Source organism: Tursiops truncatus, chromosome 16, assembly GCF_011762595.2.
Source record: "Tursiops truncatus isolate mTurTru1 chromosome 16, mTurTru1.mat.Y, whole genome shotgun sequence".
Taxonomy (NCBI): Eukaryota; Metazoa; Chordata; class Mammalia; order Artiodactyla; family Delphinidae; genus Tursiops; species Tursiops truncatus.
The window spans coordinates 17,642,070-17,658,354 of NC_047049.1; the positions used below are offsets into that span (position 1 = coordinate 17,642,070).

The 16,285-nt window shown below is 42.0% G+C and overlaps 1 protein-coding gene across 5 annotated transcripts in view; it reads left to right on the forward strand.

Annotated features, from left to right (window-relative positions):
• GPAM (glycerol-3-phosphate acyltransferase, mitochondrial) overlaps positions 1 to 15,863 on the forward strand; it is a 42,887-nt gene extending 27,024 nt beyond the window's left edge. For 4 of the 5 annotated variants that reach the window (XM_073793973.1, XM_019939994.3, XM_019939993.3 and 1 more), the window contains 10 exons: positions 1,340 to 1,425; positions 2,168 to 2,283; positions 4,253 to 4,323; positions 5,126 to 5,390; positions 5,945 to 6,081; positions 7,241 to 7,318; positions 7,942 to 8,082; positions 9,671 to 9,860; positions 11,172 to 11,230; positions 12,054 to 15,863. In XM_073793973.1, coding sequence (XP_073650074.1) covers positions 1,340 to 1,425; positions 2,168 to 2,283; positions 4,253 to 4,323; positions 5,126 to 5,390; positions 5,945 to 6,081; positions 7,241 to 7,318; positions 7,942 to 8,082; positions 9,671 to 9,860; positions 11,172 to 11,230; positions 12,054 to 12,170 — 1,260 coding nt within the window. In that variant the 3' untranslated portion in view covers positions 12,171 to 15,863. The remainder of the gene's footprint in view (positions 1 to 1,339; positions 1,426 to 2,167; positions 2,284 to 4,252; positions 4,324 to 5,125; positions 5,391 to 5,944; positions 6,082 to 7,240; positions 7,319 to 7,941; positions 8,083 to 9,670; positions 9,861 to 11,171; positions 11,231 to 12,053) is intronic. The other variant, XM_033841607.2, reaches the window with a different exon arrangement.
• Positions 15,864 to 16,285: the final 422 nt, after the last annotated feature.

A 16,285-nucleotide genomic window follows, 5' to 3' on the forward strand; every position in this document is an offset into this window, starting at 1 on the left:
GTCAGCCTTGGTGTAGCTCAGTGTCACAAGATCTGGGCTCTAGTCCGGCCTCTGATGCCTCCTCTCCATGTGAGTTTGGGCCTCACTTTCTTCTCTCATAGAATGGGGACTCTGACAAGGATAGTGTTTCCTAAATTATTCCACCGAAATGTGCCTGTTGACAAAGGAGCCTAAATGTCTATGTTTGGGAGATATCAGTCTCAAAATGTATTGCTATTTTTTTTAATTCATGAGAATTTTGCATGTTGCTTTATCTATATCAGTATTTTATACGATCTTTTTTTCTTTTTGTTTTTGCGGTACGCGGGCCTCTCACTGTTGTGGCCTCTCCCGTTGCGGAGCACAGGCTCCGGACGCGCAGGCTCAGCGGCCATGGCTCACGGGCCCAGCTGCTTCGCGGCACGTGGGATTTTCCCGGACCGGGGCACGAACCCATGTCCCCTGCGTCGGCAGGCGGACTCTCAACCACTGTGCCACCAGGGAAGCCCTATATGATGTTTTAAAATTGCCCTTAAGAGAAATTTTTCAAAACGTATCTCACAGCTGGGTAACATTGATACTCTAGGATGATGCCGTATTCTACTGAGTGGAGTCTAATACCTACATAGTCAGAGAAATAGTGCCATCCTCATGGAGAAGCCTGGGGCTGGTGGGTCCCTGAGGTCCTGCAGTTTTAAATTCTTAAGATTTTCAGACTGGTAAAGGAGAAGAGAAGGATAGGGACTTGGGAACCTAAAGATAAGGTGCAGAGATGTCCTGCTTCTCCTTCTGTTCCACGTTTCGGTTTTACTTTGAAAGAGTCAAACTGCTATGCTAGATGCATGCTTTCTGGCCTTAAGTGCGTTTGACTTTTAGGGACCTCATCATTTCTTATCACTTTTTGTTGTTGTTGTTGTTAATATTGCACAGCTTCTCTTGGTTATGATTTGCTTTTGAATTGAGGTTCTTTTGAGTATAACGTGACCTTCAGGTTGTCAGATTTCCTTTAGAAGGTATGGTTGATGACTTATCACTATTAGTAATACTGGGAATGCCAAATAATTTCATGAAGATATGAGAAAAGTTAAATTTTCCCCTTAATTTTTAAATGATTTTACTTAAGCATCATCCTGTTTTTTGGAGTTTCTGTTCTTAGATTTCATGCTTAACAACATTCTATGAGTTATTCTGCAGTTCTGAAGACAGTTTAGGATATAGAAAGTATTTCTCATGTTATGTTATACGGCTCATTTTATTAACATCTCCCTTTTTACTTTTTGAAGGTGAAATTATATTTTATATATGTTTATGAAAGTGAGACAGTGGGAGTAAATGATAATATTTTATTTTATTTTTCCAGGAATATTTAGAAAGCCAAAGTCAGAAACCTGTTTCTTCTCCACTTTCTCTGGAGCAAGCGTTGTTACCAGCTATACTTCCTTCAAGGTAGGGTTCATGGAAATTTTTTATACTGACCCGTCAAATATCTGTTATTTCTTCTATTGCATGGAAGAATTTGTTAACTTTATTAAGGGCATTCATGTTCTTGTTTTTACTTCCTCACTTGAGTAACTTTTCTCTTGGTCTGATAAAGGATCTTGAAACTATGTGTTTCCACATTAGTTTGAAGGTTTTTGATTACTTGCATCATAAAATCTTTTTGATTTTGTGAATCATGTAAGAGTTCTTATTTGATTTATATTTTTGAATGTTTGAAATGTTCTTTTTGGTAGTAACTTAGGCTATGCATATTGCATGTTCATGCAACATATGAAAGAGTTTTTCTATGTGAATTTTCCAGAATTCAAATCGAATTGTCACTTAGAGAAATAGAATATTAAGCCCTTCCTTTAAAATATGTTCAAGTATTGAATTTTTGAAAATGTTTTAAATGAGGCATCTTGCTTTATGCATTCTTTCTGCCGGTGAGTTCTGGAAGTGATGTACCAACAGACTATTTAGTCATAATTAAGTAACACATTTTGGTCAGGAGAGTGTATTAAACTTAATAAGGTATATTATGGAGTAAAACAACAACGCATAGAAATAATCTATCTGTGGCTTAAATTTAGAATATGTAGAAATTTAAAGTGTCTAATACATTGTATCTTAAGCCCATGTAGTATGCTTTGTGAAAGAGTGGGGTTATAGAAGTCTAATTAAAAAAACAAAAACAAAACCTTTTTAGACCCAGTGATGCTGCTGCTGAAGGTACAGACACGTCCATTAACGAGTCCAGAAATGCAACAGATGAATCCTTCCGAAGAAGACTGATTGCAAATCTGGCTGAGCACATTCTCTTCAGTAAGTAGAATTCCAGTCTTTAATTCCATAATTCAGATACGGTGTGATGCAGTACGAACCATACAGGTTTTAGAATCTGCCAAAGTTAGCTTCCACTTCTGGTTCTAGTACTAATACACAGGGGGTGATAGGAAAGTTATTAGAAAGAAAGTGGTGCTGAGAGGATTTGAGATAACCCAGTGAAACATCTCACACCGTGCCTGATAATTAGCAGGTACTCATGTGGTAGTTCTTAGGCATTTAAAAAATTGCCAAAATGATTTGTTGCTTCTTTTGCTTATGAATTAGTCTCTTTGAACTAACTTGTGGTACAGCATCTAGGCTTACAGTTGCGTGTCCCTGTCCCCTGTGACCCCGTGATCATTTTTATTTGGCAAATATTTTGCGGCTATTATGTGTACAATTTTGTTTTAGCTGTGGGGAATACACATTGAGTAATGGTTCTGTACTTAAAGACGTATGCTCTTAGTGGGATAGTTGTACACAAACAATGCAAATGGGTGCGGCTCAGAGTGGAGTGAGTTACCTGCAGAATCAGCTGTCCTGAAGTTCCGAATGGCAGCACGGTGTCACGTTGTAGAGGCTGCTCTAAGACTGCAGAGCAGCAGCAGCGCGGGGCCCTCGGGGTGCCACCCAGGCGTGCTCTCCTCGCCATCCCTGTGCCTGCTCCCCGTCAGGTCAGACTCTCAGCATTTCCTGCCGACACCAGTGTGGAGGCTTCCTCACCTCTCCCGCTCCTTTCACTCTAGCTGCCTCTACTCCTGCTTTACGCCGGGCCAAGGTAGTCTTTCTGGAGCACATTTGATTGTGTCTCTCCCTTGCTTAAATTCTGGATGCTAAAAATAATTCATCCTTAAATGTTGTAAAGTTGTAAAATGAAGGTAAAACTCACTACCCAAATAACCAGACGTGTTGCTGTCTAGTCTATAAAAATATTTTTTACCGTTTTGTATTGTGCTATTTTCCATTTATAACACAAATAATTTAAAAAACCTTTTAAATATCCTTTTTAAAGGCCAAATATATATGGTACTCGGTACTTTTTTGTTTCTTAAACACTGGAGACAACATCAATTGTGAATGAAGTATTTATTCATGAATTCATTATCATCTTAGAAAACCCACAGATGGTATCTTATTTTAGATTATTCCATAGATGTTCTCATATTTGATTCATATGATTAATAATTTTCTACAAATTTAGAATATTGAGTTATGGACTATAGTCATTCTCAAATGTATTTCTGTCCCCTTCCTTCCTACCTCTGACCTGCCTCTGGGCCAGGTTGAAAAGAGGAAATTAAAATGTACTGAGCACCCATTACTATGCGTCCTGTGCCAGGTCAGTCACCTCGTGCTTACACAGCCCAGTGAACCAGGTGGATGCTCATTGTACCAAAGGGAAGCTGAGGCTTGGGAATTTAAGACGTTTCCCCCAAGTCATGAAATTAGTGTAGAAGTTAGGATTTGACCCCAGATTCCTGACTTTAACTACCTGTCCCCAGCCCCTTCCACCCCCGCCCCCCGACTTTGTTGTAATGTGGTGGTGAATACCTGCAGGAGGAGTGAAGTAGAGTTGCAGGTGTAGTAGACTGAGGCCAGGAACAAGTCAAGAAACACTGAAGCAGGATATCCTGTAGAGCTCTTAGAACAGGCTCATGCTTTGGGTCTTGGTATTTCCATAAAGATGTCTCTTGGTCACCGAGTAACAAACTTCCATTGGTTTGGACTGAGAGTGGACCTGTCTTAGACTGAAATCTATTATGTGATGAATAACGATCTCTAGTGAGGTTCCATTGGCCCAGAACATGGTATAATGTTGTAACTTCCCTTTGGTAAACGGGTTATAGGAAATGTGGCAGAGGACTTTTATAATTTTAAATACTCCTGATTAAGATTTAGGTACTTTTAAAAAGTTTTAGCTGTATTAAAAAAAAAGTGCAACTAAAGATCTGTGTTTGCCTTCCAGCCGCTAGCAAGTCCTGTGCCATTATGTCAACACACATCGTGGCCTGCCTGCTCCTCTACAGACACAGGCAGGTATGTCTGCAGTGTCACCTGGAGTGCAGTAGAAAGCATGAAAACGCTTCGTCCGCTCTTCAAATACTTGTCCACTGGTAGATTTGGCCCCCTTCCAGCTAGTCCTGTGAGATAAACAGTAAAATAAGCTAAGGACTCTGCCGACAGGTGCTTACACCTGACGGAGGAAGAAATCTACATAAAAAAACCTCAGAGACTGTTTTATGTGACAGCAAGACATTCTTTGAGTAATACAGTTAATGGAAATAAGGCGTAGCTCATCGGCATGCGGAAAGTATTCTGATAGCTAATAGTTTCCAGGCTGTTTGATTTGTATTTTGGACCTGCGCTCTGCCTTCCCACAATACACTTGTCTAAGCCCTGTGATGGGAAAGACTGTGTCTGTCTGTCTGTCTGTCTGTCTCTCTCTCTCACAGTCATGTTCTCAACACCAAACATAGTGCCGGTATATAGACACCAAATAAATATTTGTCAGATAAACATTTAGAATGAGGGAAATTCTTGCTAAAAAATAAGTACTTCTCACTTTCAGATGGTGGCTTCTCCCTTTTGTGATCTTACGTGCTCGTATCACATGTTGTGGCTAGAGTAGTCTCTGATGTGGAGTACCTTGACATTCCTGGGGGACAGCTTTTTAACCAGTCTTCTGACTTTCTTTACACGGTGTTTTGGCTCTTTTTCTGTATGTGCCAACAGCGAGCTGCAGGAAAGCCAAGGCAAGAAAAAAAATCCTTGGAACGGTCTCTTCATCTTTTGGGAAGTTTTTCTGTTCTCAAGAGACCACTTCTGTCTGTTTCTCTAGGGAATTGATCTCTCCACACTGGTGGAGGACTTCTTTGTGATGAAGGAGGAAGTCCTGGCTCGCGATTTTGACCTGGGTTTCTCAGGAAATTCAGAAGATGTAGTCATGCATGCCATACAGCTGCTGGGCAATTGCATCACAATCACACACACCAGCAGGAACGATGAATTTTTTATTACTCCCAGCACAACTGTCCCATCAGTCTTTGAACTCAACTTCTACAGCAATGGGCTGCTCCACGTCTTTATCATGGAGGCCATCATAGGTATGTCGGACCCTGAAATATTTTTGTGGCAAGTAAAATGGCCAAAAGCACATGGTGGTGTCTCCTTCAGTTTGGATGATAGCCCCTTGTTTGAGGGAATGTGTTGCTATAGTTTTAGTTTTCAAACAAAAGTGTCATCTGCTATGTCACTGTTTATCGCTTATTCTTACATTTATTGTTCAACAAGTAGTAACTGGATTACTGTATGCATAGTAGTACACGTTTTACTAGGGAGGAGAGGTAGGATGTCTTGCTGTTCATGAGCTGAAAATCTAAGTGAGATGAGATATACATGACAGTGAAGTGAGTGGAGGCAACAGAGGAGACGGAGAGTGGACGGGATGGAAGCTTCTGAGGAAGGTTTGATAGGGTTGGGATCACATGGAATCACAAGAAGTAAATTCTGAAGGGATTTACTTAAATTTCTCCAGTGAATGCAGATAATTATCTTTGATGTATTAATAATCTGTTGAGGTGATCCAGCTAATCTGAGCCAGTTGAAGTTGTTCTTGGAGACCCAAGGCTGCTGGCCTCATTGAGCTTTTACTTCCCAGCCTGCAGCCTTTACGCAGTTCTGAAGAAGAGGGGCCCGGGAGTGCCTGTGTCTCCCAGTTTGATCAGCCAGGAACAGCTGGTGCGCAAGGCCGCCAGCCTGTGCTACCTGCTCTCCAACGAAGGCACCATCTCGCTCGTAAGTGAAGACTCTTTAGTGTTGCCTCTTCTCTTTTTCTTGAGCGTCTTTGTGAAATCATAAAATGCTTTCCTTTTAGAGAGCTTTTGGCCCATTATTGAAGCTTTATATCCTGCTCCTGGGTCTCAATGACCACCAAACCATTATGTCGTTACTATCTTGGTTTGCTATTGGGGTCAGTGCTCCAGCGAACCCTTCGCGTGCTGTGAGGTGTGATAGGACAGATGGCTCAGCGTTCTCTATCACTGCGATCCAGAGTTATTGAGCTCTTACTGTGCTTAAGCCACTGGGTCAGGGCTTTGTAAATAATTAACATGCCCACTCGTGGATGATAGAACCGTAGAAGATAAGAGTCAGAAACAGTCTTAAAACTCATCTGCTCAACCCCTTCTCCTTTACAAATGGGGAAAGCAAGGCCCAGCGGAACTAATGAGCATTTATATTATATTTAAATACTCTAGATATTTATAATGAGGCATACATATTAAGCAGTAGAGAGATTTTTTCCTCAAAATCATCAACAAATAGAATTTATATTTTAAAGTCTGTTCTTTTCCACTTATATGAATGTGCCCTGGGACATTTATGAGCACAGGTATTGTGAGTACAGCTCTCCTCCACAGCGTTCTTTATATATGTTTGTGGTCCTGTTGGGGAATCTGTTTTGCATGAATCTTGGGGGCAGGGCGGGAGGGGACAGGGTAGATAAGGCTCTCAAGTTTGACCTTGTCTTTCACTTGGGTCTTTTTTGAGTTATTTGAATACATATTGTGTTTCCTCATCCACCACCTTTGTGTACAACATTTACTGTAAGATAGCTTTTGCAGAGAAATTGTCTTACAAAGGAAGAAACAGGTGTAGGGTCCTGACAAGCAGCCCTTCTAAGGCCTTGCTCCACTCGGGAAGACACAGCTCAGGAGCCCCCTCTGCAGGTGGTGCTGCATTGGGTGCTCTGCCAGTCAGGTTACAAGATCTCTTCTTTTGTCCACGACATGCACTCATCAAGAGGGCGGGCACCGGAACTCTTAGGGCTTGCCCAGTGGAGGGAGGCAGGTGATACTGTGGAAGTATCCAGCAGCTACCTTGTATGCTATTTTCTGTCTTTAAAAAAATAAGTGGAGGACAGTGACATTTACATTGAAATGCCTTTTCTTTTTAGCCCTGCCAGACGTTTTACCAAATTTGCCATGAAACAGTAGGCAGGTTTATCCAGTATGGCATTCTTACAGTGGCGGAGGTAAGAGCACATGCTTGCCTTTGTTTGCCTTTATTTAGTTTCTTGCTCTTCAGTATCTTTCCTACCAGCCACCTGAACCAATAATTCCACTCGATATATTGTCAAGTCCAGATGAGATGAAGAGAAAAATAAGAATGGGGAGAATAAATGTCCTTTGGGACTGCTTAATATTTTGGCTCCTTTTGTGTAATGGGTGTTGTGCAAGACGTATGTTGACTAGATTCCCTGACATCCAGAAGTCTGCCTTCCAAGATCAGCTCTTCTGCATATCTGTGTGCTTGTAGCTTGCACATGTGCATTTTTCTTCTTTGAGATTTTGTTTTAATTTTGGCACCTTTAGTATAGAGGGTATGGCCTGAGAAAATAGGTACCAATTTAGGAGAGGGAAGGGTATTTTATTTGATCTGTCTGGTAGCTTTCGCCCTCACTCTTTCTTTTTTCCCTCCCCTGCTGTCTTCCGAGTGATTTTGAGTTTGGAGAGGGCAGTGGATTGATGTTGTGAATGGCTAAACAGAGCAGAGTAGGGGAGGGAATGAGAGAGGACTGCTTTGTCTGGGGTCCAGCGGGCAGGTGTTTGCGTGCCTGTGCACGTTTATTTACTCTTGGTCATCTCCCTGGCATAGCCAGATGATCAGGAGGATATTAGTCCTGGTGTTGCTGAGCAGCAGTGGGACAAGAAGCTTCCTGAACCTTTGTCTTGGAGAAGTGATGAAGAAGATGAAGACAGCGATTTTGGTGAGGAGCAGCGAGATTGCTACCTGAAGGTACTTGGGTGAGGAGTTCTGGTGGACGTGACAGTGATGAGTTGAGGCTTATGTTCCACAAGTTGTAAGGTTCTTTTTTTTTTTTTTGCGGTACGTGGGCCTGTCACTGCTGTGGTCTCTCCCGTTGCGGAGCACAGGCTCCGGACGCGCAGGCTCAGTGGCCATGGCTCACAGGCCCAGCCACTCTGCGGCATGTGGGATCTTCCTGGACTGGGGCATGAACCCATGTCCCCTGCATTGGCAGGCGGACTCTGAACTACTGCGCCACCAGGGAAGCCCTATGAGGTTCTTATAAACTGGGACTCTGGTGACTAATTCACGTTCAGAGCCCCCACAAACTATCTGGGGTGCTTTCTGCCTAGTTAGGATACTGAAACTGTTTGAATTGAATTAATACCTTAAATTGTTCAGTTTGGGTATAGATAAATGGAAAAAGAGACAAGAGTCTGAAAATTCGGCAAGATGAACGTCATAGGTGATACCTTTCATGACCTGTGCATTCTCATCAGAATGCACAGGTGCACACCTGTTTACCCACACCTGCACTCACTCCTAAAGAGGCAGAGTGGTTTTGTTCAGTCATCACTGAAGCAAGGCAGGACCGTACCAGGTATGGGAGAGAATTAATATTCAGCTGCCACTGGCCTGGGTGCTCTTTTTGAGCCATGCTCAGTCTTGCCATCTCTCCCAGAATTTCCTACATCAAGCTCTTTGCCTTCAATTAAGACAAATCCTATCACAGGAGAAAATTTGATTTTTAAAAGATTGTCCCTGCTTTAGAAAAAGCAATTTTGTCTAATTTGTAATTTTAGAAATTAGTAATAATGACCCTTCTCTTCTGAATACCCTAAGTGGATTACTCTCTTTGCAGTGGGATAATACCCCTAGTTTACACACACACACACACACACACACACACACACACACACACACACACACACACACACACACACACACACACACACACACACGAGAGTCCAAATGATTTTGGAGGTTTTCCATGTTGGGTATTATTAGTTTCGAGATGGGGCAGTGCTCTTGCTTCCACACTCCAGAGAGGCTCGTCTGAACGTGCATGTTTTGGGAGAGGGGTGCAGTGAGAGCGCCTACTGCCCAAAGCACCCCGTCATCACCAGCACCATTCCCCGCTGTGCCAGACTGTGGACCCGAAGCCACGTGGGGATGGCAGGCAGTGAGGGATGGGAGGGACTGAGATGGTCTCAGGGGTCTCGACATGTGGCCTTTTTGTGCACTTGAGTGACCGTCGAGCCAGGCTTCAAAGTCTGGAGGGTCCGGCCTCGGGAGCAGCTGTTTTCAGTGATGACAGTGTGGCATAATTTCTCAAGTATGACGATTTCTCCTAGGCAGCTGTTCAATGAGCGCAAACCTCAAGTACTTTGAATGTCAGTGGTTACAATAAAGAACGCATGTCAAAACCAGTAGTCATTTCCAGGGGCGATTCTGCGCACACGGAGCAGTAGGCCGCTTCTGTGTGGAGGCAGTGAGAGGCCGTCTTCTTGAGCCGCTGGTGCTCTGAGGAGGTTCCTTTGTCCCCCAGTGACTGGGTCTCCCGCCCCTCCCCTCCAAGGTGAGCCAGTCCAAGGAGCACCAGCAGTTCATCACCTTCCTGCAGAGGCTCCTTGGGCCTTTGCTGGAGGCCTACAGCTCTGCTGCCATCTTCATTCACAACTTCAGTGGTCCTGTTCCAGAGCCTGAGTATCTGCAGAAGCTGCACAAATACCTGATAACCAGGACAGAAAGGAGTGTTGCAGTGTATGGTATGTGGGACCCTGTTTTGGCTTCTCTTAAAAGCTACACATTTTTCGATTATAGGAATCTGCTCCTTGTAGATAATTGGGAAAAAGAATGCAAAATTATCCTGACCTCTAACTCCATAGATTACTACTACTACCTGTTTGGGTGTGTTATATAAATTGAATGATGCAGATAGATATTCTTATGTCTGGCTTTTTTCATTTAACTTTGTTAGTGAGATTCATACATGTCGTTGCATGTAGTTGTTTGTCTATTCTTGTTGCTTTGTAGTATTCCACTATATAAGTATTTACCACATTTTATTTGTTCACATCCATCATTGATGGATATTTGGGTGTTGCAGTTCAGAGCTACTCTGAATAGTGCTGCTGTGAACATGTTTGAATGTGCCTTTGGGTGAACACAGGGACTCATTTATGCTGGGCTGTGTAGGAGAATTGCCTAGTCACAGGGTGTAGTGGGTTCAGCTTTAGTGGGTACTGCCGAGCAGTTCTTAAGTGCTGAACCAGTTTGCACACCTAGTAGCAGTGGGTGTTTCATTTGCCCCCCGTACTGGCCGGCACTTGATACTGTCTGCTACAGAAGAGGCGTGATTGGCGTGGGAGTAGCATTTTATACAGTTACGGTTTAGGACTGAAACTACTTTGAATCAATAATTTTTAGAGCCATGAGGGATTTAGAGATAATCTATCTAGAGATATCTAGTTATAGTTATTAGAGATATCTAGATCTCTCTTTCTATAGATAGATAGATAGATGTGTAGATATATCCCTAGATATATCTCTAGATCGCTATCTAGAGCTAGAATCACCTCACTTTATAGATGAGGACACTATTCCAGATCACATAGCTAGTTAAAGGGCAGCCTGGGTTTAGAATTCTTTTTTCCCAACCTCTAGACTTGTGCTCTTTCTGGTCCCACTGGTGTAGTAGTCATGTATGCATCACTGTGCAGTTTAAAAGAATTTCTACACGCTGTCTTGAGTCTTAAAAAGTCCTTCAAGATGGATGTTTTGGGTGTTTCTCTTTCCCTTCTTCTTCTCTCTCCTTCCCTGCCTCCCTCTCTTCTTCCCTCCCTGTTTCTCTCCTTATCCCTCTCTCCTCTTTTTTCCTTAAAAGATGACGAAGTAGCTTTAAACAAACGGCAAATCCTTTGAGGCCTCACAGGTTACCAGTAGCGAAAGGGAGCTTGACCCAGTCCTGGGACTTGCTCTGACCCTCTCCCTAGCCTCCCGCGCTCTGACTGTGGGTATAGGGGTTTACTTTGTTGCTGGGCCTAAACGTTTGACAGGGGCTTTTTCTTTCTTCACAGCGGAGAGTGCCACCTATTGTCTTGTGAAGAATGCTGTGAAAATGTTTAAGGATATTGGGGTGAGTGTCCCCTGCTTATGGTATAAAAGAGCATGTTCACGTCTGTCTGCTTTCCATTTAGATCTAGTCTATGTGAGGCACCTTTGTGTTGGGCTGAAGCCTGGGAGAAGCAATTTCTGCTGGATTAATCATGCAGGCATTTCTGGGGGTTGGGAGAAGAAGGGGCACGTTGAAGGTGAGGTCCATCAGCACAGATTTATTTGAATGTTTCAGAATGTTCCTGGTTTTCATCTTCATTCCAAACGAAGGTGTCAGTGTGTTTCAAAATCCTCCTGCGGCTTTGGTGGGGTGTTAGTTATGCCGTGTGGTTTTCAGTTCTTTTCCTGGCTGCGCTGTGCGGCATGCGGGACCTTAGCTCCCCAACCAGGGATTCGAACCCATGCCCCCTGCATTGGGAGTGTGGAGTCTTAACCACTGGACCGCCAGGGAAGTCCCTTCAGTTATTTTCTTGTGCTTTTACCAATATTTCTAGAAGTATCTTCATGTATCCCTTATCTTCACATATCATTTGGAACATGAGTTCCATGAAGGTACTAGTGATCATTGTAAGGGAATATTTGTGACTTTATTCCAACATAAATTTAAAAATACAGTACACTGGTTGAACTCCACCCCCAGAACCCCACACCTGCCCCCATAACCTCCCCACCCCACACTCGCACACGCTTACATGGACGTTTACTTAAAGCCCGCATACGGCTCTGCGTGCCTTACTGCATTTTCTGGTCTAGGACACAGAGCAGGGTTGGTGATAGAAATTCCCCCCCGCCCCGCCCCGACCCTTTTTGGTTTGTCTTTAATTTAATCTAAACTTTCTCTCTAGGTTTTCAAAGAGACCAAACAAAAGAGAGTGTCTGTTTTAGAACTCAGCAGCACTTTTCTACCTCAGTGCAACCGGCAAAAACTCCTAGAATATATTCTGAGTTTTGTGGTGCTGTAGGTAACTCCTGGCACGTCTGGCCAGTGACGAGTGTGGGACGAGTCCCTCGTAGGCTCCTGCCTGTGGCTCGAGAGTGGAAGGTGCCATCGTGTGGTCGGGCCTGACCTGTCCTGATGTGACCTCCTGGAAGACAAGTGCCTTCTCCCCTCCATGATCTGTGATCATCGGACTCTGAGGTGACACAGCCGCCTACAGATCACACTTCGGGGGCCCTCAGCCTCCGTTCACAGTTCATAATCAGTAGATTACAAAATGAAATCGCAAACGATTATTTTGGAGTTTATTAAAGATTTACATTTTAAGTATAACTGTTAAGGACTAATTACTGTGATGGACACAAAAATGTAGTTGATTCTAGAACTGAATCTTGTATAGATAGTATACTTAACGCTGTCAGGTAATTTGTTGGCATATTTTCTGATTAATGGTTAATGCTTCCTTTAAAAATAATTGCGTCATCCATTCCCTGGATTTTTTTTGTTGGTTTTTGTTTTTTGGGTTTTATCCTTGTCAATCGTAGCTAAATTTTAAGTGGGAACACTTTTCATCTTAAAGTGCTTTACAAATGAATGGGCTAATGTACATCACACCCAGGTATCACTGTGCTGTCTGTTGCAGTCAGATGCAGAAAGTGTTTTAAGAGCTAAGTGAAGACACAGTATTAGTTTAGGTCAGGAATAGAGATAATGTGACCAAACAGCTAACACCAGGAAATAAATTTGGCTGGCGAAATTCAAGATAAACCTGGCCAGAAAACTGACTTTGAAAACGTTTGTTCATGTGAAAAAGTGCCATTGAGTTTTAAATGACCAGCAAGTATTTAGGAACAACTCCTATTTTACGTCTATATACCTTCCCACCCCTCAGGTAGTACCTGCCTATCACAGGTACAGCTGTTTCTTAGAGAGAGCAACTGTACTAACTTATTAGCTTGGCCTGATAGCCTGTGTTAAAGTGCCCTGGCTTCAGGCTACTGACCCAGTCCTCTCATGCCATTCAGACAGGTCGTGCACTGCACGTCTTCTGGGTGGCTGGTACCCACTCACGTTGGGCAGAGTACAACCTGGACAGTATATGTGATAGCCCTGCGGACTGGCAAATGGTCGGAGGCATTTATAGGTTTTTTAGCTTTGAGGAAGAAAAAAACCATGGTTCTTTAAAAGCGTGTGTGGGTTATTTTCCTAAACCCCGATGCCACATAGTGGCAAATAATTAAGAAAAATTGTTCATAACATGTAGGTGCCTTTTTGTGAGCAGGGATCATAATCGTTAGCTAATTGTGGTAATTATAGTGATTTAAAAATCATGTGATATTAAACGTTTTCTAACAACTTACTGTTCCTTCTCTTCTCTCCATGGTATTATGGAATAGGAATTTTCCATGATGAGTATTGCAGGTAATCTTTGAATTTAATCGAAAAGTACTGAGAATAAGTTTGTGCTTTCATCAGCTTGGATTTTAAACACTAATAATATCTCATGAATATTCTTTGTGCGTTGCGAGAAGGAAAGGTACTAATTGGTATTTCACATTGTATGAAGCTTTTGAAACTCAGAGCAATAATGCCATGCTTTTGTGATTTTCTTCCACTCTTCTCAAATTCCGCATTTAAAATATATGTTTTCCTTATAGGCGTTCACGTACTATTAAGCAGTTGTCAGTGTTGCAGCGTCTCTGGTGTGAAGTGGGGTCTTCCCCGTGTAGCATTCCTTTTTCCTAAGTAGGATGGAGCTCTGTGTTTGGGGGAACAGCCAGGGAGGCTTATTTATCCCCTTGTGTGTTCCTTGTCTAGGCGAGCAAATATTTCACTAGTCTCTTTTACTCATCCACTAAATTATAGACCAAGGATTACTCAGACCCTTTAAGTCAAGGTTGGGACTGACCTCCCAGTGGATTCTGCTGCCCCGCCTGTGACTTCTGCTAAGAGCTACTGCTGCACCAGCCTAAGCAGGGAACAATGGCTTCTCTGGCTTTATTTTTCCCTTTCAGTTGGTTTGTTTTCTAGAAATCTATGCAGATGCTTTGGGGAATGCAATATATGATTTGCTAGCTCTCTCGCCACTTAACTCACTGTGAGAATAAATATGCATGTTTTCTGTAATTAACTGGTGCTTTGAAAACCTTTTTTAAGGAAGACAAATCTCAACCAAAGTTCTGCTCATCCAGACAAGCTCACCCTCGAGTTAATTTTAGCACAGCTCATTCTTGAGTGCCTCGTTACTGAACGAACATCCATCATCCCAATAAGGCTTCCAGATAGCACTGTCTTGCTCGAAGATTTATTCTTGTTTTCCAAAAGCGAATGGCTTTCATGTAAGATTAAACAAACTAGGTGCTTGTAAATAATTTACTACAGTTTACTCTATTGCATTTCTATAAAACTGAAATGCATGTCCTCCAGGGGAAGACAAGCTGTGACTCAAGTTAAAAAGCAAACAAAAAGACCCAATAATAAGCAATGTGAAATTGCACTCTTTGAAAATGAGAAAATCCTAAGAAATTCAAAAGAGGAGAAGGAATTTTCACTCTCAAAATTTAAAGAAAAACAAAGGGAAAGAACTAGCATGAAGTGTGTAGAACTAGTAACAGTACTGTGAGTCTTCTCAGATCTATTCAGATCTATTAAGTCTCACAAAGCCACAAGAGTGAGTGGAGGAAACATCAGGGATTGCAATGAATATAAGATTGTGGAATTTCCAGTCTGAAGGGGAAAAGCATTTCCCAAAGTTCTCCATGTATATGAGTGCTCTGTGAGATGTTCATAGGTGTTTTGTATATAGAAAAAGTGTTGCTGGTAAAATAAATTTGCACACGGACCCTCTTTCCTAGAAACTCACAGTGCACTTGAGTGCAGTAAGGGCTCAGGGCCTGCCAGTACCAAGCCTGTTTAACCCAGCATTTCCCAATCTGTGTGATCCCAGGGCCTTTTCCCCCTTTGGGACACCTATGGACCTCTCCTTAGGGTCATAGAAGACATTTTGGGAAACACTATGTTAGGTAGTTCTGTAAGGGGTCAAAACAAGAACTGCCATATGGCACAGAGGCAGAATTTGCATGCATTTTGTATAATCAAATGTTGCATTTAATGGATGTATATTTCCTCCCCTGGAGACAATGAGCACAGGAAACTATAGTATAGGTGGTCAGAGCTCTTTTCTTGGATGAAAGACCAGCCCTTAATGTATCTGGGTTTTTCACTGAAAGTAGCAAAGTTAACACTAGGATTAATTGGGATAAAAAATTAAGATTCTCATTCAAACCTAGAAGAAAATACTGCACAATCGAATGCAGCTTTTTATCCACAAATAGTTCCAGTGTTTAGAAACGATAGGACTTACCACTGAGGTTTATAAGATTTAATTTGGATGTAAATCTGTTTTTTAAAACACATTTTAGGAACTTGAGACTTAGCATCTGGCATTTCAGTTTAATACAAACTAATGATTGAATTTGAAAGAGACTTTTGACTTTATTTCTAAACATCTAACGTTCTGAAAAGCCTTGATGGAAGGTGTTAAACTATTTGCCCATTGTACAGAGAAGTGTCAGATTGTTATAAAAAGATTTATTATAAAGTACCATGTGACGCTGTGGGTGAAACATTTGGAAACATTGATTGATTTTTATGCTTGTCAATATATTGTAAGAAGCACAGAAGTGTAGTTTTGTTTTAATAAACCAAAAAGTGAATATATTCTTGATGTCTTGCATTTGTAGTTAAAAGTTCCCTACATAATTCATTGTACAAACGGTTCTTGTTTGACTTCACATAGGCCTTTATTAAAATGCTTATAAGAAATAATCTTAAATTTGTGATACAAATTTAAGATACAAATACATAAATTTGTGAACCTGCAGTGCGTGATTTTATTATTGACCCAGAGCTCTTCAAATTTGATCAGGCATTTGGGGATGTAGATATCTACAGCTTGGCTACTGCCCTTCTCAGTAAATATTCACATCACAGAGAGATTCTTTGGGTTTCTGTAAATATTCCTTTAAACGTGGTGCTTCTGATATATTTTAATATGTTTAAGTTTGTAAAAGCATGAACTGAAGTCTTAGGTTTTTCCCACTAGTTCATGATAGTTGCTCAAAATAGTTTCCTTTTTTT